At 42.0% G+C, this 25,553-nt stretch overlaps 1 protein-coding gene across 1 annotated transcript in view; it reads right to left on the minus strand.

Annotated features, from left to right (window-relative positions):
• Window positions 1-23,796, minus strand: part of LOC106602710 (neuromedin-K receptor) — a 37,326-nt gene extending 13,530 nt beyond the window's left edge. Inside the window, exons 1-3 of the mRNA XM_045716773.1 lie at window positions 23,115-23,796; window positions 17,739-17,927; window positions 13,348-13,498 (exon numbers count right to left, since the gene is read on the minus strand). Of these exons, the coding sequence (XP_045572729.1) occupies window positions 13,348-13,498; window positions 17,739-17,927; window positions 23,115-23,488 (714 nt within the window). The 5' untranslated portion in view covers window positions 23,489-23,796. The remainder of the gene's footprint in view (window positions 1-13,347; window positions 13,499-17,738; window positions 17,928-23,114) is intronic.
• Window positions 23,797-25,553: the final 1,757 nt, after the last annotated feature.

Raw genomic sequence — 25,553 nt, forward strand, 5'->3', positions numbered from 1 at the left:
AAGTGGGTTGGTTCCCTGTTATTGATCTGTACGCCATGAAAATAAAGAGCTAGGGGATCTATTGACCACTAGGGAAAAGAGACACAGACACAGCAACAAACACATGCGAGCGCGCACACACACACACACACACACATATAAAAATGTTCACGCACGCAGACACACACATACACACACACACACACGAGAACGCATAAAAATGTTCACGCACGCAGACACACACACACACACACACACACACACACACACACACACACACACACACACAGCAGCTCAAAACTAAATGGAAAGGACAGTATAACCCCGAACCAGCTGAATGAACCAGCTGAATGAACCATCATTCATCCCAATGACTATCCTAGTAAAAAGCAAATGAACTGGCATCTCGCTCAACACTCGAGCACACACATTGAAGAGCAGGGGAGCTAGAGACAACAAAAAAAGCAAGAATAAATGCAACCTAAAAGTCTGCGGGGCTATCAAGAATGGATCAGGTATGCATTCATTCATAGGGAGAGCAGTGGGATGCATTTACTCATAAGTGTCACTCGCCGTAGGGTGGCAGGGAAGGAGCGATGTGTCCCGCAGAAAGAGTAACTGTCTGATTAGGTAGGTGATGAGGTGGGTTGATTACGCCCAATTTGCCACATTTTTGCCCTCCCCATTTACGCAATCTGAAGCAACCGCCTGCTGTCAGCAATCATTAGTGTTGGTGGTGACTCAGTTATCTGGACCGTATGACCCCTTGCAGGCAGGCAGGCAGGCACCACACTCACACCCCATACAGGGTTTTGACAACCTGGTGGTTCTGTTTTTTCACCCTGCTAGACCTGGGTTCAAATAGTATGTGTTAACTTTCAAATAGAGCACTTCAGGTGCACTTGTTTGAGCCTTGTACAATGGAACCAATGGTGTAGTTCCAAACACCGCCCATCTCATGGCACTCCAACTATGATTCAACCAGTGTTTGCCCAGTGGGTTTCTTCTAATGGTCTCTATTGATGCCTCCGGAACTCTGATGGAAATGTTCGGAAATAGTGTTTTCCACACAATCCTCTCTGAAGGAAGAGACTTTGTGATTTTAGGGTTCAATGATTGCGAGGTAAAACACAACACCAACCTCATCACTCTAAGCTGGGTAAGTTAAAGGGTGTTTTCAAACCTCAAAAGGAGTCTTCTGTTGAGATAAGCACTTTCCAGGCCATCTGTTTTGTAGAGTTTAGAAAACTCTTAAGAGAAGAATGTTCAATGCAGTCCATTTTCATGTTTTTCTTTCCTTCGCACAAAAGAGAACTAAGAGAATGGTTATTCAATTAAATTACGAAAATAAATGGCCAACTCTCATTCCCTGAGGCCTTCAATAGCAACTGACCAATTTTGTCTTTTTGTTTCAAAGGCTCATTTGTTCAAAGAACAAAAACTGTACTGAAAAATGCTCTTTCAAAAACATCAATGCAACTGATGTGAAAGACTGTACAGTACTTTCTGCTCTTTGAGTGACATTGTGACAGACATTTATGAATGTGACATGCTGATTACAGCTTCAAGACAATAGGAGACAAAAAAAGTTTAGAAAAATAAACTATGTCAACCAAATGTACTGTTTAATGTGGGATCAATTCATTTCTAAGACAAGTCCTGGTAAGGACATGAAATCCTTCAAAAGCCCAAAACAAATATAGTATATTTAATTCACCCTGGCTCAACCCAAAGAAGCTACAAATCCTTTGAATTCAGTCCTACAGAACACCTACTGATTTGAATATACATTCTACTCAAATAACCAGACAAAATATATTTACACACCCAGAAGCTACAATGAATAAACGGTCTATCCTTTCTTTTTATTCCTATTATTATCAATATTACCATATTATGCCCTCAAGACCTCACATTTCATAATAACCACTTGGAAGCAGATAGAAAACGAACATCAGTTGATTTAAACTAACACCGGGGGAGAAACCTTGTGTTATAAATACTGAATGTTAATGATCATTTAAATTTGGATAATGGATATTGAATTATTCAGTAAGAGAGCTGAACGGTCTTGGGGCATGTCGTCCCACGACATAAGATTGATATTGCATGGTAATGTCGGTAAGTGACAACAATAAGTTAGACTAGAGGAAAACCAGAGGATGTAACGCTACTAACAATGATGAGATAGATAAATAGTGAGAGAAAAAGAGATACAGAAAAAGCATTTTAAAGTTTTGTGGTAGAAGCATTGTGTTATGGGTATGCTTGTCACCAGCAAAGTGAGTTTCAGGATCAAAAGAAAAATGAAAGGAGCAAAGCCTAGGTAAAAAAGGTAGAGGAAACCCTGCCTCAGTTTTCTGAATACCTAACCCTGGGATAGTTTGATTTTTCAGCGGAACAATTACATACATTTAATGCCAAAGGCTTTCCAAGAGGTGTTGAGTGTTCCTAAATGATCCAGCCTCAGTCTGCCTAAAAATCTGAGACAAGGCTAGAATATTGCTGTCCGACAATGGTTCCCAACCAAATATACTGAGCAATGTTGACAAAAACAATGGATAGATGTTGTCCTAAGAGTTGTTCCAAGTTGATAGAAAGGCAGCAACATGTGTGAAGACTATGCAACTGATGTGTAGACTTTCGCTGGACACATTATATAGGGAATAGGGTGCCATTTGGAATGCAGGAAACCGTCAGACTGGGAGGATTACACCTGCTGCTCCTGCCCTCCTATCTGCCCAGCTCAGAAGGAGCCCGTGTATCACGTGTGTGTACCATGGGGATTACCAAACAGTCTTATTGGATTTTTTAAAAGGTAAAAATCCAGGTCTCCCCAGGTAATCCATCTATCCACCACCCACACATCAACAGCAAAATGCATCCAACTGCTTTCAAATTCTGCTTCGCTGCCAGACACTCTGAATCGATGATTCTTCGAGCGACTCCACTCTTTACCCAGATGGAATAATGGATTCGCAGGTGTCATTACGAGGCATTTATCAAAAGCCTTATGTCATTTTTCCCAGAGATAGAGCTTTTGTGTACGCCACCAGGCAGGGACCAAATATGACCTGGACTACCAGGCCTGGTCTGCACAGTGGAGGTTCAAGCAACAAAAGGAGATGCAAGCCTCCTCCGACGTCATTTCAGTTGAATGGAGATGACGGGAGATAATAATGATGGGAATTATGGCTTTCATAGCTATTCAATGCTTCCTGACACACTTCCGACCTGACCTGTGCTCATGTTAACAATAACATGTCCATCTCACCTGGCTGAGAACGCGAGAAAGATCAATTGGGCTCATGGTGACCCGAGATTAGCATTTCATTCACTGTATATACTGTTCACCTTTCTCATGGCCTCGCGATAGCGATGGAATGCCCTTAAAATATACATCAGAAGAAATGATCTAACTTCAAAGCCTTTCAAACAAAGGCCCACAACAAAACGGTAGCCCAGCCAGTTGGCTTGCTATGTAACTGAGGGACGATAAACAAAAATATGACCGAGTGGGAGAGTCAAAAGATGTCCATTCAGGGACCCTATTGGAAGATCTTGAACTCTTGCGCCCATTATCTGTACCAATGCCTATTATATGTACCACTCCACTTCAATGGTAGAACACGAACAGCCTCTGGTGTCTGCTGAGGTAAAAGAAGTAGGCTTCCACTTTTAACAAAACATAACGGAGTATATCGCTTTTTCTCTGTTCTAATTATTGACAGCTGCTGCTAACTATTTAAAAATTAGAGGACATACTATGGAGAGAAATAGTAATGGCGTCTTTTTGAATGCACTAACTCCGCCATGGACAAAGCAAATGTGGAAATGAATGGTGATTTTGGACGTTATTTGGATAACAGCAAAAATAATTTAAGAATTTATGTACACTGAACAAAAATATAAATGCAACAATTTCAAAGATTTTACTGAGTTACAGTTCATAAGGAAATCAGTCAATTGAAATAAATAAATTAGGCCCTAATCTATGGATTTCACATGACTGGGAATACAGATATGCATCTATTGGTAACAGATACCTTTAAAAAAAAAGTAGGGGCGTGGATCAGTCAGTATCTGGTGTGACTACCATTTTCCTCATGCAGCGCGACGCATCTACTTTGCATAGAGTTGATCAGGCTGTTGATTGTGGCCTGTGGAATGTTGTCCCACTACTCTGATATGGCTGTGCGAAGTTGCTGGATATTGGCGGGAATTGGAACATGCTGTTGTACACGTCAATCCAGAGCATCCCAAAGCTGCTCAATGGGAGACATGTCTGGTGAGAATGCAGGCCATGGAAGAACTGGGACATTTTCAGCTTCTAGGAATTGTGTACAGATCCTTGCGACATGGGGCTGTGTATTATCATGCTGAAACATGCGGTCATGGTGGCGGATGAATGGCACAACAATGGGCCTCGGGATCTCGTCACAGTATCTCTGTGCATTCAAATTGACATCGATAAAATTAAATTGTTTTTGTTGTCCGTGGCTTATACCTGCCCATACCATAACCCCACCACCACAAGGAACTCTGTTCACAACATTGACATCAGCAAACTGCTCGTCCACACGATGCCATACTGCCTGCCTGGTCTGTCATCTGCCTGGTACAGTTGAAACCGGGATTCATCCATGAAGAGCACACATCTCCAGCATGCCAGTGGCCATCGAAGGTGAGCATTTGCCCACTGAAGTCGGCTATGACGACAAACTGCAGTCAGGTCAAGACCCTGGTGAATACGACGAGCACACAGATGAGCTTCCCAGTGATGGTTTCTGACAGTTTGTGCAGAAATTCTTCGGTTATGCAAACACACACTTTCATCAGCTGTCCGGGTGGCTGGTCTCAGACGATCCCACAGGTGAAGAAGCCAGATGTGGAGGACCTGAGCTGGCGTGGTTACACGTGTTCTGCGGTTGTGAAGTCGGTTGGACATACTGCCAAATTCTCTAAAACGACATTGGAGGCGGCTTACGGTAGAGAAATGAACATTTTATTGTCCCCAGCACAAGGTGCACCTGTGTAATGATCATGCTGTTTTATCAGCTTCTTCATATGCCAGACCTGTCAGGTGGATGGATTATCTTGGCAAATGAGAAATGTTCACTTACAGGGATATAAACTAATATATGCGCAACATTTGAGAAAAATAAGCTTTTTGTGCATATGAACAATTTCTGGGATCTTTTATTTCAGCTCATGAAGCATGGGACCATCACTTTACATGCTGTGTTTATATTTTTGTTCATTATAATAAAATAAAACACAAAGCACATGAAGCCTTCATAATTCATAAAGGTCATGTTAACTGACTGATATTACCTCAAAGAAGAAAATGTATAAGATCTCCTAAGTTTGTGTTAACCTCAGACCTTATTTTTGGCATTTATCCCAAAACCCTATTCTTTCCCCATTAATTTTCACCATGGGATTGGCTGAACGAACCAGAGGTAAGTCATTTCCGGGTTTTAAGACTACAAGCTGGAGAACTCTATAGAGAAAGTGGTATTTGTTCAGCTTAAAGGTTTATGATTGGGCTCTATCTAGCCTGTATAAAACCACAGAGCAATGACATGACATTGGTGTAGCCTACTTACTTTTTTTATTCGATTCCAATTGATGTAATCCATTAAATACAACTTTCTTTAACTGAAACAAATTCTGGTATGGTAATTTCCTATCAAGATCGGGGGTAAAATATCCCTTGACTGTCCATATTTGAAATGTGTAACTAAATCATGGTCAACCGTGATTGAGTTATACAGCCTATACTTTTTTATCAAATGAAAATGTAGGCTAATAAAGTTATTTCAAATGGCATATATTATATGATTTTGCCATTTAAGGTGAAACGTTTGAATGAAATAGGCCTATTATACTCCAATAAGTGTTGTTACATTTAGCATCCTTACAGTTTCTGATGCTCCTAATAGGTCGACATTTCATTGGAGGCAGGAGTAGAGAACCTAGATGCAGCTGTCTGGTATCATAATCACTTGACACGGTAACAACGTGAGATCAACTTTTTTTCCTGGCTTATTCTTGTGAGTTTTTGGTTGCAAGCAAGTTTGCTTTAACATGCAGGTGCATGTAATCTTCCATTAGTAGCATTTTAAGAAACACAGGGCCAGTGGTATTGCTTAGCACAGTGCTGCATACTGCCTGTTGGCTGCAATGCACCCCCCTGGTTTAGGTGTTCTAGTTGAATAAAAAGTAGTGTTGGAGCTTGATTCATAGCTTCAGCACTGCTGAAGTAAATGTGCATAATATTAAGCTGCAATACTTTACATGTATATTAACATGGGGTATGTGGATCGGGGTGAGGTGCGAGGGGGGGTGCTGTGGGATTATTTAAGATACTCTTTGAAGAGGTAGGGTTTCAGATGTTTTCGGGAAGATGGGCAGGGACTCTGCTGTCCTAGCTTCAGGGGGAAGCTGGTTCCACCATTGGGGTGCCAGGACAGAGAAGAGCTTGGACTGGGCTGAGCAGGAGCTGCCGTCTCGTAGGAGTGGAGGGGTCAAGAGATCAGAGGTGGCAGAATGGAGTGCTCGGGTTGGGGTGTAGGGTTTGAGCATGGCCTGAAGGTAAGGAGGGGCAGTTCCTCTTGCTGCTTCATAGGCAAGTACAATGGTCTTGTAGTGGATGCGAGCTTCGACTGGAATCCAGAGGAGAGTGCTGGGGAGCAGGGCGACATGGGAGAACTTCGGAAGGTTGAAAACCAGGCGGGCTGCAGTGTTCTGGATAAGTTGCAGGTGTTTGATGGCACAAGCGGGGAGCCCAGACAACAGCAAGTCGCAGTAGTCCAGACGGGAGATGACAAGCACCTGGATTAGGACCGTGGAGTTGTCAACCGTGATGGAGAAGTGTTGGAGTGGACAGGTCTTCCCCGGGAGGAATTGCAGCTTCGTCTTGTTGAGCTTGAGGTGGTGGGCCAACATCCAAGATGATAAACAGTGCATTCGGAACGTTTTCAGGCCCCTTGACTTTTTCCGCATTTTGTTACGTTACAGCCTTACTTTAAAATGGGTTAAATAAAAAAATGGCCTCATCAATCTACACACAATACCCAATTATGAAAAAGAAAAAAAAGGTTGAAACGATTTGTTGTTGTTGTTGAAATAACAGAAATACCTTAGCACTCTATAGAGTAAGTATTCAGACCCTTTGCTATGAGACTAGAAATTGAGCTCAGGTTTATTCTGTTCCCATTGTTCATCCTTGAGATGTTTCTACAACTTCATTGGAGTCCACCTGTGGTAATTTCAATTGATTGGACATGATTTGGAAAGGCACACACCTGTATATGTAAGGTCCCACAGTTGACAGTGCATGTCAGAGCAAAAACCAAGCCATGCAGTCGAAGGAATTATCTATAGAGTGTTGAGACAGGATTGTGTCGATGCACAGATCTGTGGAAGGGTACCAAAAAATGTCAGTAGCATTGAAGGTCCCCAAGAACACAGTGGCCTCCATCATTCTTAAATGCAAGAAGTTTGAACCACCAAGACTCTTCCTAGAGCTGAGTAATTGGGTGAGATTGGGGCCTTGATCAGGGAGGTGACCAAGAAGATGGTAAATAGTTTCCTAGGGTTAGAGGCAGAAGCTTGACATTTAGAATGATACAACGTGGCTTTAGCAGTGCATACAGAGGAAGAGAAGGTAGAGAGGAGGAAGTGAAAGGTTGATAGGTCCTCTGGAAGTTTTGTTTTCCTCCATTTTCACTCAGCTGCCCGCAGCCTTGTTCTGTAAGCTCGCAATTAGTCACTCAGCCACGAAGCAGGAAGGAAGGGCCTGAACAGCCTCTAGTAAAGATGAGGTCAAGCGTATTACCTGCCTTGTGAATGGGAGGACTGGGAAAAGGTGAGGTCAGAAGAGGCAAGGAGGGGAAAGAAAGAGTAAGAAATAAATTAACTGAAGGCAGACATCGGGAGGTTGAAGTCACCAAGTACAAAGAGCTGTGAGCCATTGTCAGGAAATTAGTTTATCAAGGTGTCAAGCTCATTGATGATGTAAGATGACAACAATGTCAATCTTGAGTGCACAAGTTACAGTGACAGCATGGCATTCAAATGAGTAGATGGACAGATGAGCGGAGAGATGAGGGAGAAAAGAAAAAAACTCCACTTAGGAGAAATGAGTAGCCCTGTGCCACCACAAGAATCTCTCAAACTATGAGAGAAAACGTAGTCAGATGTAGAGAGATCAGCTGGAGTAGCAGTATTCTCTGTGGGGATCCATGTCTCCGTCAGGGCCAAAAAGTCAAGGGACTGAAGGGTACAATAGGCTGAGATGAACTCCGCGTTTTTGACAGCAGATCGGCAGAGACCAGGAATTCCACATGGGTTGTGCACACAGGGTACACTAAATTAGAAGGGTTGCAGCCAAGGGGTGGGGAGGATCTGGACAGCTTACAGTGAGATGAGTGAACAGGTATAAAAAACACACATCTGAAAATAACTAGGTAAGATACTCAAGTGAGAGAGTGGTGTGGAGCCTTCCTCTCTTTCCTACCTCAAACAACTCGGCAGAACCGTCTTTGTTTCGGTGACGGTCTTAGTTTTGCAACGAGATCATCGGTTTCAGCTGCCGCTGAGGAAACAGGGGAGACTGAAGAACTAATACTAATTGCTAATTGCCTTGCAAAGGTGAAGAGCACACCTCCTGATCGGTACGAATTGCCTAGGAGAGGAGAAACCACTCCCCCTCTAACACATCCACTGATTACCAAAACAACAACAGTCACAAATTGCCCTGCCCTTTAATCCTGGTTGATGTGCCAACAATCATCTGCACGTTAACCACCAAGTAGGCTGCTGGGAAGACAGGCAGCACTTGAAGTAGAAAGACAGTTAAAAAAAAAACATAAAAGACAACAAAATATAAGACAAAAATTATACTTTTCAATCCTGGAGATATCAGGAGTCCTCTAGCTAGAGAATGACCCAGAATAGAGGAATAGAGGAAACCTTTAGACCGTGCCAGTTCAATTCAAGATGTGTTTTATGCCCAAAGAACATCCACAGTCCCTATTGATCACCACCATGGGTACACCCACAATGTTTCATTATTCAGGCATTCGCCTAACAGTACCTTAAGCTTGTAAAGATAATAGTCTGTACGCATCAAATAGATCCAGATTATGACAATACAGTGCTCTCTACTCCTCAAGCTAATTTTGATTTCATTTTGGAAAACAGGATAATAAGAAACTTAAGAGGAAAACAGTGATGGCGCTAAGCTAGGCTCAGTGCGGCTTGACAGAGCAGAACGGTACCTGAGGCCACTAACTCCCTACTCAGTCTCAGAGCACCTAACCTTATCTGAACCCCATTCACCTGGGCCCATATTTATAAAGCGCTTCAGAGTAGGAGTACTGATCTTATACTTAAAAAAATATATATATATATTTTATACTTTAACTTTTTCACACGTACCAACAAACAGATGTGATCATTCTACAGTGGTCCCTGCAGCGTACGCTCAAACCGATGTGATTAGAATGCTTATTTTGAAGGTCCAGTTTCGATTGATGCAACAGTCAGCATTTGAGCTGGCCACACTGTTTTTTCACAGAAACATTTTGCACAAACACAGTCCTTACAAAGTTATGTCCTGAATGTGACCAGTTTATTTTCGGATGTAATGTTCAGACATTCAGAGAAGTAGTGACAGCCTTACACAATCCTCCAAACCGCAAAAAAGATGAACATAACACAAGCAGTCATATTTAGATAACTCTCGGCTGACAGAAACCACAATATGAATTAGGCAATAGCAATTAGTATTTATAATTCATCACATCACGGGTGTGCTCACCATTGATCGAAATAATTGAGTAAAACACTTTCTAGCAATCTGAAGTTATCCGACGATGGGTAGTTTGTGCGCGCCGCCATGTTTGTTTTTTACTTGAAAGATGAGAGAACCATTCCTTCACCTCAATTTAACATCTTTGGTCTGACAGACGTTTACGTGACACCCACTTTCCCAACAAGTTCGACAACAAGTTAGAGCATATGAAATCTTACACTACTTCTCTACTATTCAAATCTGAACAAAAATATCTGCTAGCAATCAAAAGTTACAGCAGTTTGTCGGAGTTTAAAGTGATGTAAAGTAGCTAGCTAACGTCAGCTAACAGCTCTCTTGTGAACACCAAGAAAGAAGCTACAAGGAGGCAGCCAAGCCAAGAGCGCGTCGTCTTCCTTCTCAGTATCGTACACCATGCTCTAAATAACTCAACTGGCTAGTTTTCCTGTCTGTAAAGAGAAGAGTGGGTTGTACATTGATCCTGCTACCCTGATTGGATAGATGGAAGCCGTCTACCTTCACTTGCTTCCTATTTCACCTAATCACTTCTGATCGCACGTTTCGGTCTAATCATTTAAATTACTGCGGCCTCCTGTCAGCCTGCTACTATGATAAATCAATAGGCGAGGACGTTTGCTAGTAGCTATCAATGTGAATTATATCTAACAAGCGATGTGAGAGTAGGGAAAGAAGAAGAAACGCTGATCTGCATTCTGACTGAGTGACAGCAAACTTGTCTGCCAGCTTGCCCTCCAAGTTTGGAGGACAAGACACACAGTCACACACACACATCCGCATGCTGCTCCTAATCTACAGCTGTTTTGTTCTATAAACCTGCAGATAGATATTTTTCCAACATCTATTTAGGCATAATAAAACACTTTTCCGTTCAAGAGTATCAACTGTCAATTTATGGATAAGAATAAGAGTATAGCCAGGTTGCCACACCCCTAATAACAACACACTAGAATCTGATACGTAAGGGGAAAACCTTTTTCAGTTTTTTATTGCGTGTGAAAACTTCTTTCAGTTTTTACACAGGTCAACATAGACATTTTAATATGAAGGAGAGTTGTGTAGTCTATTTGGTTCAGTCAGTCAGCATCAGTGATTTGTATTTTCCGGCAACTTTCTGAAACGGCACAGCCAATAGTGATGATGCTTAATGATAAGCTACTTCTGGTGGAAATGAAAAACCTTCTCAATTAAATGTTAACTACGAAGTGGCCTATGCATACTGTACCTGGTAGAATGATATCAATCTAATGGCCATTTGTTTTGCAAACTCTTGCAAAACACACCCAAAATCTAAATGTATATTTTTTCCAGACCTCAAAAGCAGCCCTTGATGTGGTTTACGCATTGTTGTGGACTTAGAACATCCAATTGTGTTGTTTTTCTCTTTAAAAAGTGTGGTTTTGAGAGCAAAAACCTACAAAAAAATGGGGGGGGAATGAAACCTGAAAAAACGAATTGGAGAAAACAGAATATGGGAAGAAACAAGACGAATCAGGCAAAAAATAAAATCGATTTTATAGGGCCCTATGTATGCTATGCTCAGTTAACATGTGTGTGTCCCTTGGGTTTAAAGGTGCTCAGAGGGAAGGGGTTCCCCTTTTCTGGCCAGTGGGTCCCTCTTCCCACTGATCTCCCTCCAGTCCAGAGAGGACTCTCATCCAAATACATAGTGATTTTTGGGGGTTTATTTGTATAAAACATTGTCTTCTGTGTTCTATTATTACAGTTTGCAAATACTGTCGTGTTCTAGTAGCAGAGTGTATACAAGTGTAGTAGTCCAAAGTAATACAATTGATATATAGTAGTATGTCAAAGTAATCAGACCAATTATTTTTCTACATTTAACTTTGACTATAGGTACAGTAACTGCTTTGCTTTAAATAGTAAAGTATAACTTCTTCCACTACCACAATAATACTTTTAAAGAGCTAAATCAAGCCCAACTACTTTACTTCATGTGAAGTTACCATCTAGTTCATTGTGATCTTACAGGCAAAACTTATACTAGATCAGCACTCCAACTCCGAGATGCTTTATGAATATGGGCCTGGGGGTGGAGGTGACCTTCTCACTGTTGAAACTCTATGGTTTATCCAGAGGTATTGTTCTGATACATAGAAAGGTCTCTTCATATACAATAGCCTAGCCTGGTGCTCCAGTCCGTTCGTGTTTTAGCCAACTTCACACTCCATCTCTCTTGTCTCTGTGGTCTGTAGAGTGTGGACACTCTAGTGCTTCCAGTCCAATCCTTATCACTCATATTAATTCCCAGTGGAGGTGCATCTCCCATATTTCCTGTCGGCCTAAGGCCATTTACCCAGCAGGCCTCCCAGTTTAAAGGGGCAATCTGGAATTAGTACAAACATGTTTTAACTCAAATGGATGGCCAGTTCTTGCTTCCATATCTTCATCTATGAATTTGAGAGTTGTTACATTTATCCAGCCCCATACCTTAGCTGTTTAGCAAAAAGTGGTAGGGTGACAGCTTTGTTGTTGTTTGAATCCCAGATTGCCCCTTTAAGGAGCCTCTTAGTCTTACTGCCAGGATGGACAGGGCCTGACCCACCCACTGTGGTCGATACTGAATCCCATTGGCACAAATTTCTAAGAGACAAAATGGGTCAAAATCCCAAACAAAATGTAATCTGTTTATTGGAGTGTGTACCAAAAATCTGGGGCAGTTTCCAATAAATGTTTCCGGTTTCTGTTTAACACAACAACTTTCTTAGGAAGCACATTTTATTCTCAAAACCAGAAAACAACACTGACAAGTCAACTGTTCTGACGGTCTGAGTATGCCTGTGACTCACAGAGTAGACAGTCCGGAGAGTATATCCAAGTGTTGACTTTTGACATCAGTACGAGATGGAGGGCCAAGCTCACAGTGCCTCAGGAGTCCATTAGCATTCAAAGCTAGCGCTGCATGTCAAAAAGCAACTACGTCAAAAAAACAAGGTCGATGGAGGAACGGCGACCACGAGTCAGAAAAAACTAACGTCTCAAATTGTTTTTTCATAGACTTAAAGGTCTGTGCTGTGTTGCAGCGATCAGGTTGTGTTGCTAGGTTTTCGTCTGCGGAGATTGACCAATGTGCTGGATTAGGTGACCCAGACTGTAACGCAATAGTTATTGTGAATGTCGAAACCCATAAAGACACAGTAAATCCTCCATTATCTTGTAATAAACACACTGAGTTTGTCCCCATAGTACAGTATGGGTGTAGTATGTGTGTTTTGATGTATTGTATGTCGCCGTAGTACACTAACCCTTTGCCAACTCACTTGAGTGATTTTTTGGTACTTTGAAGATACAGTCAAAAACTCACAATAATCACATCTATCTGTCTGTGAAAATCCTAGTGGATGGCGTATATAGCATTGCTACTGCCTTAAGGTTCCTGAGACCTGAAGCGCTGTCACCCCAGAACCAGAGATGCCTTTTTTGGGTCAGTGGTACTAACAGAGCATCGTAAATACGTTGTGTTTGTTGTGTCGTGGGTTATAATCTCAGGTCTGATCTGGATTTACCTTCCTCTTGGCCCGGAGCTGGCTGTGGTAGTTGTCAGATGAATCCCCCGGAATCTCTCCCCCCCACAGCGTCACCCCGACGATGGTGTAGGTGATGCCCATTACCATTAGGGGCAGTAGGTAGACCAGTAGCATCACAATGATATGAAACCTGGCCACGACAGGGAGAAGAAAACCAGAATGTAAACAAAGATGATTGATTAGAAACAACAATGAGCAAAATGGCTCTGGCCCATTTTTAAAGAGGATATATATGCGGGCAGAGAAGTAAGGCATGAGAGGAGGGAGGAAAATAAGGGTAAGGTAAACTAGACATGATAAAAAGAGCAGTTCAAATCTCACAGAGAGGAGAGAGAGAGAGAGAGAGAGAGAGAGAGAGAGAGAGAGAGAGATGAGAGAGAAAGAGAGTAGAGAGAGGAGAGGGAGAGAGAGAAAGAGAGTAGAGAGAGAGGAGAGAGAGAGGAGAGAGAGGGAGAGAGAGGGAGAGAGAGGGAGAGTGAGGGAGAGTGAGGGAGAGAGAGGAGAGAGAGGAGAGGGAGAGCGATACAGAGAGAGAGGAGAGGTGGAGAGATAGAGAACGAGAGGACCAGTGTGCACTTCCAGAGAGGAGAAAAGCAGAAGGGAAGAGAGAAAAGCTTACTGTAGGTGCTAATAGGATGACGTGTTTATACTGTAAAACAACAAATGCTAATGCTGCCATAATGCAACCCTGAAGAAGGCCACGAGCTGAAATAACTATAAATACACTTTTCTATCAACTTCCACTGTCCTCCAAGAGTTGCTGAATATCCTCCTCACTTCAGTTTGCTCCTCAATTCATGCACCTTGGTTGGAGAGCGAAGTAGCGGCAGAGTTCCCATAATGCATAAGCTACCATAAAGTGTAACCATGTAAAACTGAGTGAAATGAAGAGGCTTATGATGATGAAAGAGGGTGTTAAACACGTCTCATATGAAGTAGTCGTATAGACGTCTAGAATGAGGTGGCCTGGTGCGATGTACCACGGCCAGCATGAGTTCAAATATGTCCTACTGCTTTTTCAGCACTCTCTCTCTTATCTTTCACCTCTATCTCTCTCTATCCAATAAACAAATAAACTTTAAAGATACAATTGAAGTCGGAAGTTTACATATACTTAGGTTGGAGTCATTAAAACTCATTTTTCAACCATTCCACAAATTTCTTGTTAACAAACTATAGTTTTGGCAAGTCGGTTAGGACATCTACTTTGTGCATGACACAAGTCATTTTTCCAACAATTGTTTACAGACAGATTATTTCACTTATAATTCACTGCATCACAATTCCAATGGGTCAGAAGTTTACATACACTAAGTTGACTGTGCCTTTAAACTGCTTGGAAAATTCCAGAAAATTATGTCATGGCTTTAGAAGCTTCTGATAGGCTAATTGACATCATTTGAGTCAATTGGAAGTGTACCTGTGGATGTATTTCAAGGTCTACCTTTTTTGTAGACCTCCACAAGTCTGGTTCATCCTTGGGAGCAATTTCCAAACGCCTGAAGGTACCACGTTCATCTGTACAAATAATAGTACGCAAGTATAAACACTATGGGACCACGCAGCCGTCATACCGCTCAGGAAGGAGACGCGTTCTGTCTCCTAGAGATGAACATACTTTGGTGCGAAAAGTGCAAATCAATCCCAGAACAACAGCAAAGGACCTTGTGAAGATGCTGGAGGAAACAGGTACAAAAGTATCTAAATCCACAGTAAAACGAGTCCTATATCGACATAACCTGAGAGGCCGCTCAGCAAGGAAGAAGCCACTGCTCCACAACCGCCATAAAAAAGCCAGACTACAGTTTGCAACTGCAAATGGGGACAAAGATCGTACTTTTTGGAGAAATGTCCTCTGGTCTGATGAAACAAAAATAGAACTGTTTGGCCATAATGACCATCGTTACATTTGTAGGAAAAAGGGGGAGGCTTGCAAGCCAAAGAACACCATCCCAACCTTGAAGCATGGACGTGGCAGCATCATGTTTGGGGGTGCTTTGCTGCAGGAGGGACTGGTGCACTTCATAAAAATAGATGGAATCATGAGAAGGGAAATTATATATTGAAGCAACATCTCAAGACATCAGTCAGGAAGTTAAAGCTCGGTCACAAATGGGTCTTCCAAATGGACAATTACCCCAAGCATACTTCCAAAGTTGTGGCAAAATGGCTTAAGGACAACTAAGTCAAGGTATTGGAGTGACCATCACAAAGCCCTGACCTATAAATCCTATAGAAAATGTGTGGGCAGAACTGAACAAGTGTGTGTGAGCATGGAGGCCTACAAACCTGACTCAATTACACCAGCTCTGTCAGGAGGAATGGGGCAAAATTTACCCAACTTATTGTGGGAAGCTTGTGGAAGGCTACCCGAAATGTTTGACCCAAGTTAAACAATTTAAAGGCAATGCTACCAAATACTAATTGAGTGTATGTAAACTTCTGACCCAATGGGAAATTTATGAAAGAAATAAAAGCTGAAATAAATCCTTCTCTCTACTAACCTACTATTGGAATTGTGGACTGGTCATTTCTTTGTCGGTGGGCAGGCGTGCAGAATCAGCAGGGGATCAAATACTTTTTTCCCCCACTGTAGCTGCCAGGTCGATCTCTACGGGATCTGTTAGTTTGGGAAAGTTCATCATAGCTTGGTAGCCACCCCTTTTGTGCGTCATCTTTTACCGCAGCTGTCCCTTCCAATTGGAGTGATTGTTCCCACCCAAGCTCGAAAACCGAGCTGTCCTGGCTTTTAGCCCAGCTTGCTTTAGATGCTTCAAAAGCTGTGCTTGCAAGCTCTCGGAGTGTCGAGAACGGGAAACCAACGTGGCAGTAGGGCCCAAGTAGTTAACCTTTTCACACGTGAGTTCCAAATATCTCTAACGGTCGCCCCAGCGTGAGTTGTTTTATGCACGTGATGTCAGAATGCACTCACTGTTCCAAAATGGGATTAGTATGCAACAGGACAGTTAACACGCGCTGCCTGCTAATTATTTATAGGCTATGTTTCAACTTGTCAATTTCAAATTATTTTCTAACAAGTTGTATTTTCTAACAACTTCTTACGTCCCAACTTCAACTTCTTACGTCCCACCTGGCCAACATCCGGTGAAATTGCAGAGCGCGAAATTCAAACTACAGTATTATAAATATTTAACTTTCATAAAATCACAAGTGTAATACATCAAAATAAAGCTTAACTTGTTAATCCAGCTGCCGTGTCAGATTTCAAAAAGGCTTTACGGAGAAAGCAAACCATGCGATTATCTGAGGACAGCGCCCAGAAAACACATGAAAAACATATTTCAACCAGGCAGGTGCGACACGAAAGTCAGAAATAGCGATATAAAAAATGCCTTACCATTGATGATCATCTTCTGTTGGCACTCCAAAAGGTCCCAGTTACATCACAAATTGTCCTTTTGTTCGATAATGTCCTTCTTTATATCCATAAAAAAATACAATTTAGCTGGCGCGCTTCAGTCAATAATCCACCCAGTTTCCCTCCATCAAAATGCATACAAAATTAATCCCAAATGTTACTAATAAACTTTTCCAAACAAGTCAAACAACGTTTATAATCAAACCTTAGGTACCCTAATACGTAAATAAGCGCTAAAATTTAAGACGGAGAATCGTTATTGTCTTTACCGGAGAAAAATACCAAAGAACGCACTCTCTTCCACGCGCTTGGAAACACTACAGCCAAAATGGGAGCCACCTAGAAAAACTACAATTTCTGGCTCATTTTTCCAAAAACCAGCATGAAACTCTTTCTAAAGACTGTTGACATCTAGTGGAAGCCATCTAGTGGAAGCCATCTAGACATCTAGTGGAAGCCCTAGGAACTGCAATCTGGGAGGACTTGGCCTTATAATAAAAGTGATAGCCATTGAAAATAGGGGTAGGCTGATTTTTTTTTGGGGGGGGGGGAATGGTTTGTCCTCGGGGTTTCCTCTTTAAGGAATACCTGGGATAGGATATAGTAATCCTTCTAACCCCCCCAAAAAAAAATGATATAGATGTACTATTGTAAAGTGGTTGTTCCACTGGATATCATAAGGTGAATGCACCTATTTTGTAAGTCGCTCTGGATAAGAGCGTCTGCTAAATGACGTAAATGTAAATGTAATGTAAAATGTAAATTATTCTGACATTTCACGTTCTTAAAATAAATGGTGATCCTAACTGACCTAAGACAAGGAATTCTTACTAGGATTAAAAGTCAGGAATTGTGAAAAACTGAGTTTAAATGTATTTGGCTAAGGTGTATGTAAACTTCCGACTTCAACTGTATATACTGTATTTTTTATAAGGCTTGAAGGAGGCTAGTCTACAAAGGAGGCTCCTGGGCTAAAGGTGCCGTTACTCACATGAAGGGGTCGTCCTCCTTGCGGGGCCAGGCCACATAGCAGATGGTCCGGCGGGGCAGGATGCGGATGGTGGAGTAGAAGCAGAGGGGGAAGGCCAGCACCACGGCCAGCGCCCAGATACACATGATCACCACCTTGGTGGCTGTGGCCGACAGCCGTGGCTTCAGAGGGTGGATGATGGCCATGTACCTGCAGGGGTCAAGATGTCGAAATGGGGTTGAAGGTCAAACATAAGGAAAGGGAAAGGGGGATACCTAGTCAGTTGTACAACTGAGTGCATTCAACTGAAATGTGTCTTCGGATTTAACCCAACCCCTCTGAATCAGAGGAAGTCCGCTCATTCAGGGTGTGTGGAGTCAGGGAATTAATTGGATGTCCCATTCATTCATTTAGTTTTTGTAGTGGCAAATTACATAAATGAATGTGTGAAGGTTATATAACATGTTTGACATGCAATTTGAATGATTTCATTCAATTCCTGTACTGAATTGAGAAGGAATTGACATGCAATTTGAATGATTTAATTCAATTCCTGTACTGAATTGAGAAGGAATTGACTGCAACCTTGCTCCTGTGTTTCCAAAACACAAAGATGTTCAGAAATCCACTTGAGGTCTGGCGGTCTCTCTTGTAACATGGATTCATTCATATCAAACCAGAGGCTTTAGAACAAAGCCACGGACAAAGCTGAAACAATGGATCGTCCAAATTAGTGGGAGATTACTCTAAACACGCTGTAAGCCTGGGGACACACTTTATTATGCTTCTGTGTCCTCTGATTTGCATTACTTTATGACTGTCCATTACTGAGAGCCACGGCTCGTTGATGCTAATGCTAATTATTATCTCCTTTCCTTGAATGAAGCGCCTCGCTAACAGACAAGTTCCCCTCCGGACTCTGTTTCTGATAACTTTCAGAGCCCTGGCTGCCACCTCAATGACATTCGGAAATCCCCCAAAGGGCCATCGCTAGAGAGCAGTCCGTGCAGTCCCTTAACTCGTCTGTAATCACTTGCCATTTAATCTGAGTGGCACTTGGGCCCTGGTATTGAGATGAGAGGAATTCAGAATTAGTCAATTTAACTTCAGTAGCAGTCCAGGTGAATGAAGTGTGTGTGTGTGTGTGTGTGTGTGTGTGTGTGTGTGTGTTGCGAGTACGTACAGTGCTACTGGTTGATTAAAAGAGCCGAACCACGCAGGGGGCTGCTCTTTCAGGGCTTCATTGTATTTCATCACAGAAATCTCATTCTGGTGTTTTCCTGAGGTCCTTTTCTTAGGCGAAAGCAATACCCAAGGGCAGCCAAGACCAAAATTGATACTTGCAATGAAGCATTTCGTCATTTCTTTAGGCATAAAAGGGATAAAGGGTGGAAGTAATGCATGAAAAGGGTAGAGGGTGAAAATCCTGCAGTAGCCTACACATCAGTCTTCCAAAATGTCTTACGCTCCCTTTGCATCACAAAATTAGCAATGAAAGAATTTGAGCATTTCATTCATTAAAGGCCCAGTGCAGGCAAACACTGGATTTATCTGTGTTCTATATATATTTCCACACTATGAGGTTGGAATAATACTGTGAAATTGTGATAATGACCTTTAAGTGTAAGAGCTGTTTGAAAAAACTGCCTAAACTCAGCCTGTTTTGGTGGGATGGAGTTTTATCCTGCCTGGTGACACCACCTCTCTGCCAATAACAGCTGACTTACTTGAGAAATTACTTTTTGCTAAGAAGCGATTCTTGTCTCTTTTTGACTATTTCACATTTACATTTTAGTCATTTTAGCAGACGCTCTTATCCAGAGCAACTTACAGTAGTGAATACATACATTTCATTTTCATTTCATGCATTTTTTTTTTTTTGTACTGGCCCCCCGTGGGAATTGAACCCACAACGCTGGCGTTGCACACACCATGCTGGCATTGCAAACACCATGCTCTACCAACTGAGCCACAGGGATTAATTGAAACAATCACAGTAAGGTACTTAATTTTTATGGAGAAATGATTTGATATTGAGATAAAAACGTCTGCATTGGATCTTCAATGATTTTGTAACTTGCATAGTCTCAGCCGGTAACATCAGTTATGGGCTGCTACGCCTAACCTGACCGTCTAAGAATAACGAAGAATAATGAAGTGAGGGACTTGCTTGAAGAGTGTCAACTACCAACAATGGTAAATCAAATCAGTCCCATCTCAAAGAATACACTCGCTGACAGACTGGCACCTCGTCACACTCTTCCCGCTAAACGTGAGTGTGTGTGGGAAGATGTCTTGCCGTTTTTATTATAATAGGTGTGTGTAGGAGTCTTATCTGAAGTGCTGTTCACTCAGGAAATGAGTTTTACTTCCACAGGAAATAGGGATGGAGGGGTGGAATGGGGGCACATTCTGCCCTTAATAGAAGGTGGGGCACATTTACGGTTGGCCACCACATTGCAACCCTGTGCCATTTCCAATGCGACAGACTGTCTGGATTGCGCTGCACATCAGTTCAGCCATGCAACAAGTAGGACTGGAGGTTATGTGTTTCAATCTGGGTCAAATCTATGTTCTCTTGTCCTCTTCATCTCTGGCATGGGGGGATCAAATCGAAGGGACACTTAAAAAAGATGGAATTTGTCTGCCTCGGCTGCAGGAAGGTCATGGAGAGCAGAGCCTAAAGGATGCTCCTTTTGTGTTGTCGCAGCGCTGCAGGAGATACCAGTGGCTCACACTCACTACTTCTCCTCCATTATCACACCATAGCTCTGCCGTATATGATGTAACATGGGGATATTGATCAACATCAAATCAGCCAGAGTCCCATTTGAAATGATAATCTCATTAAGTGACAAGAGAGTCATTGGGGGATGTGTGTGTGTTTTGTGTGTGCCAAGCCACTTGTGTTTGATGCAAGGTTGTGTGTGCGTACATGCATGCCTTTTATGGAAGTGCTTGTGTGTGTGTGTGTGTGTGTGTGTGTGTGTGTGTGTGTGTGTGTGTGTGTGTGTGTGTGTGTGTGTGTGTGTGTGTGTGTGTGTGTGTTATTTTTACAAACCAAGTCTGGCATCTGGCTTTGGCTAGGGTATAAACAACCCTTCAGGCCTGTTGTGTCGGGAAACAATTCACTTTGAGGTCAAAACAACAAGTCCTGTCTTGTCTGTCTCATCTCTTTAGCAGACTATCGGAGAATGGTGTCAACAGTAAGACAGCAACTCATAGTGTTTGACTGACACCCCGTTGAGTGAATACGATTCAGTTAAAACGCCAATTCCAATCAATCTGCTGTCAAATGAGTGAATCATTTAAATTCACTGCAACCAATCAACCAATCAATTTCTTATAGAAATAAGAGGAGAGATGACTCTCTGTGAACACAGTGCATACAGTGTATATCAATGCACTTCATAGTTAACACCAGATCCGTTTGTGCTATAGCCAGCTCCTCTGATCATAATCAAGCCATGTATTGGCATGACAAGGCATAATAATGACCTTAGGAGTTGGCAAGGCAGCGCAGATCCAAGAATACTATACATATTTAACTACACATTTATCTAAGGGGTAGCGTTTCTCTGAATGGTCAACTGATGTGAAGTGGATGCACACTAACACAACCCTCAGAGGCACCTCCATCACCAGAATGGATGTGTGTAGGCTTCCCCAGTGACAACCCCTGAAGACGCCATTAATAAGATATTAGCGTCTGAAAATGTCCAATAATAGTGCGGGCTTGTGCCAATTTGTCAAACGACTGTAATTAGGGGCGTTGTCCAAATGTAGGTTTTGGTTTCCTCGAGTGTAAGTAAAGCCCAGTGAAGAGTGATTACTGGTTTGGTCATATGAGTGTATACCTACACACACAAACACACGCACGCGCTCCGACGCTACACTGCCACCCCCTACACAGATGCAAGCACATGATCGCCCATGCACGCAGGCACGCACACACACACAAAATACTCTGCCACCCCACATGCAAGCAGGCCATCAGCGTCGTGGTCAATGTGACGTTCTACTTGCTACACAGAGCGTGTTGTTTTGAGAGCAGAGGAGCAGAGGGGAAGAGCGTCCTTATTCTATTTTTTTCCTACTGTACCATATTCATTGACTATGCAGAAGTGCAATAGCTTTAGTCCTGTTTCTCACAAGTACTCATTCAATTGTTGCTAGTGGTTGTACTAAATGATCCTCTAATTACACAAGTTGCTTTTGTATACAATGTGAAAATAATCATTGTAGCTTGTTGGTTTCTTCTCGCCAGTATCTTCTTGGCTTCGTAAATCTTAGTAAAATAACCAATGGTGTCTAGTGGAGGCCATACGCAACCAAAATCAACTTGATTTCTAATGATTTAAATTCACAAGATAGAATGAACACGTGTGTCAGCCATGGAGAACTGAACCTCAAGAGATTCTTGAGCTTGGACGCTGCCATTGGACGTGACGCAACGCAAGCACAACATGGACAGTATAGAGGCTTTCAGTGATTTCAAAGGAAGCATCCCCGTCTGGATAGATGGCAGTCGTCTGGATATTCCATGTCTCTTGACATGACTGCCAAGGTAAGTTCAAAATATTTTTCACCTCCCTGACCTCCATCAAGAAGATGAAAAGCGTGGTTAATTTCACGGTTACTAATCTTTTTTATCTTTTCATTATCCTCTGTGGTCGGTGCTGCTTTGAACCTCTCCACTGACTCCAGAGGCATAAGTGTACACACATGCATGTACGTAGGCATCCACATACACAGACACACAGGCACGCATCATGCACACACGCAAACTCATGATTACACATGCAATAGACTGCCCTCCCCAGCATAGACACACATAGGCATGCACACACACACACACAAATTAACATTCATGCATGCATGCATGCACAGACACACGCTCACACACAATATATACCCTACACACACACACACACAGGCATGCACACACACACACATACACACACACACACAGTAACTCACACAACACACTGTCATCCTACACATGCAGGTATGCACACACACACACACACACACACACACACACACACACACACACACACACACACACAACCTACTGCCTAGATAGAATAAACAAAGAATCGTACATTTCCTTAAACAGGAAAAAATGCAGCCATGGTGTGTGATCTCCATTCAATAACAACTTGAGGGAGGGGGGGGGGGGGAATACCAGTCCCCTACAACCTCATCAGCATCACCATGAAGAGTGAATCCTATGTTTTTTTTTACTGGTGGAAAATGCTTGTAAAGAATCATGAGAAGTGCTGAATAATAAAGTGTATAGATCACCATCATAATCATAATAATTCATAATTAATCATAATACATAAATACCATTATTGATTTAAAAAGTAGGCATGATCAGCATAAGTTTCCTACCTATCAACGGCAATTGCAGTCATCGAATAGATGCTTGCGAACACGGAGGTGACGGGGAAAAAGTTGTGAAACCTGCAATAAGCCTCTCCGAAGTACCAGTCTCCGTGGGCAGCATATATAAAATTAATTAATGTGTTGAAGGCGGCCATGGATGCGTCCGAAAATGCCAAGTTCAAAAGGAAATAGTTGGTGACTGTCCGCATTCGTTTGTGGGCGAGAATTATCCATATGACAATGAGGTTTCCGAACACAGCCACCGCCAAAACGGAGCTGTAGGCAACCGACCACAGGGCAACTTGCCAAGGCGGCTGAACAAACTGATTCGTAAAGTTCCCGGTTGTTATGTTCGATCCATTGAGTGCCACAGCTGCCATTATGACTTAAATTGTAACTTCCTACTGTGGAATAAGTAGTTTTTTCAGGCTGCTCTTCAGAGAAACAGAGTAGATAGCTCCACCACCGCGCGCAACGCACCTCTCCGCAATACGCCAGTAAAAATTATCTCAACTTTGAATAAAAAGACCTGTCAGCTTCGACTCCACCGCAGTCGCCTGAACGCATCCCGTTTAGAATTTTAGCTTTGAGTGCATGCCTCTACTTCGGTGAAGATGGCAAAATACGAAGTATAAGTTTCCATCCGCATCCACCACTTGCCTCCTGTTGAATGTGAGCGCGATGGCACCGCGGGGCCCCCAAGCATATGCAGTATAAACTGTGCGCGCAGATAATGACGTACCACCAGTAGAAGCTGGCACAAATAGGCTAGAAAACTCGATTGATTCTGACACTGCTAATTTTAAACTCGGTGCTGGACAAAAAGGTCGGATCAGGTCGGATCTTCTTACCACATTTGATCAATTCTGTCAAATAATTAGGGCTTTGATTTGTTACTGATATCTTTGCAAATATGAACTTTTGAGAGATATGTTTTATGTATAAGTGCAAACAGTAGCCTGTTAGTCATATACCCTAAATGTTTCCACCATGGCATGATGGCATGCATCTATCTCATGTTAGGTTGATGCAGCCAAAGCCTTACAAAAATAACGTCAACAAAATCACCAGAAAAAAAATACATGTGGTTTTCGGATATAGGTATGAAGACATATGTTTGAATAAATCACGTGAAAAATGTCACCAATCAGACACATGGTTTTTGGACACCTGTGAAGATTCACATGACTCAGAGGTTGTTTCCCAACATTTCACATCTGATATTCTAAATTTGACATAGGAATGTGCTTTGTAAATGGCAGGATTAGCACCCAGGTCTCCCACTGGAGTAGCCAATGTCTTGACCATTAGACCAAGAGGGCCAACAATGGGTTTCTCTTCCAATGTACTGTATATTTAAATGGAGTTAATTCCAAATTCAGAATTTGCTCGAATTGAGCTGTAATTTAAGATTTTTTATATATCAAAAGCATTACAAGAATATGTCTTGACTTTGTGTAAAGTATCTGTTAGCAAATTTTGGTAAATTGATAAAGCACACTTTCTTTAGACTCAATGTCAATTTTTTTCCATTGCATCATTGTTTTTTGCTGTATAGATTATGTATTTTGGATGTTTTCAGTGTATTTGAAATGCTTTCAGACCATGTGATTAATCACAATAAAAGAAAAGAGTGCACTAAAATTGAGTGCTGAGCAATTACCCGAAATGTTGGTTATTTTTTGTTTTTTAAACAACTAATGGACCGATGTCGGTTCTATAATTAGAGATTTTTTTTCAGTGACCGCAATGCGCAGTTTCTCAAGAGATAAATCAAGATCAAGCCCGAACTGTGCGATGTAGTAGGGAGTTGTAGTTTCCAAAAGGCCAATATTCTACATAGTTTAGCCCAGAAAACATGGTAAGTAATTACAATGACCATAATCCATTGCGCCCCTACTTGTCCAGTCTGAGACAGAGAGAAGAAGCCAAAGAATGCTCGATAGAGAGGGATAGAATAGTTGGTTCTTGAGGTATCTCTACCTGAAATGACTTGATCTAAAAATAATAGTTGGTATTCAGCAGTCATAAAAGTATGCCTTATTTACTTTAAAGAACTACTAAAATAGGACATTTTTGTCAGACAGCATAGGAAGCAGCTCTATAGAGATGAGATGATGACTTGGAATGAAATAATAACTTCATCAAACAGGCCTAAAACAAATGTAATATACACAACTGACATGTTTTATTAGAGTAAAGTCATCTGAATAAATGATGGTTGATAAGCAGACAGTAATGTGTAGTCACTACCCTCATGGAACTGTTAATAATAGTTTTATTCTGTGATGTTGCAGCATTCAACCCACATAATGCATAGTGCATTTAATGTAAAAAAAAAAATAATAATAAGAATTGTGAATACCATGTTTCTTTTTTTTTAATCGAACCGAAACCGGGCCGACTTCAAAAAGCACTAATCGCTTAGCACTAACTAACTTGAAT

Source organism: Salmo salar, chromosome ssa04, assembly GCF_905237065.1.
Source record: "Salmo salar chromosome ssa04, Ssal_v3.1, whole genome shotgun sequence".
In the NCBI taxonomy this organism is placed as follows: domain Eukaryota; kingdom Metazoa; phylum Chordata; class Actinopteri; order Salmoniformes; family Salmonidae; genus Salmo; species Salmo salar.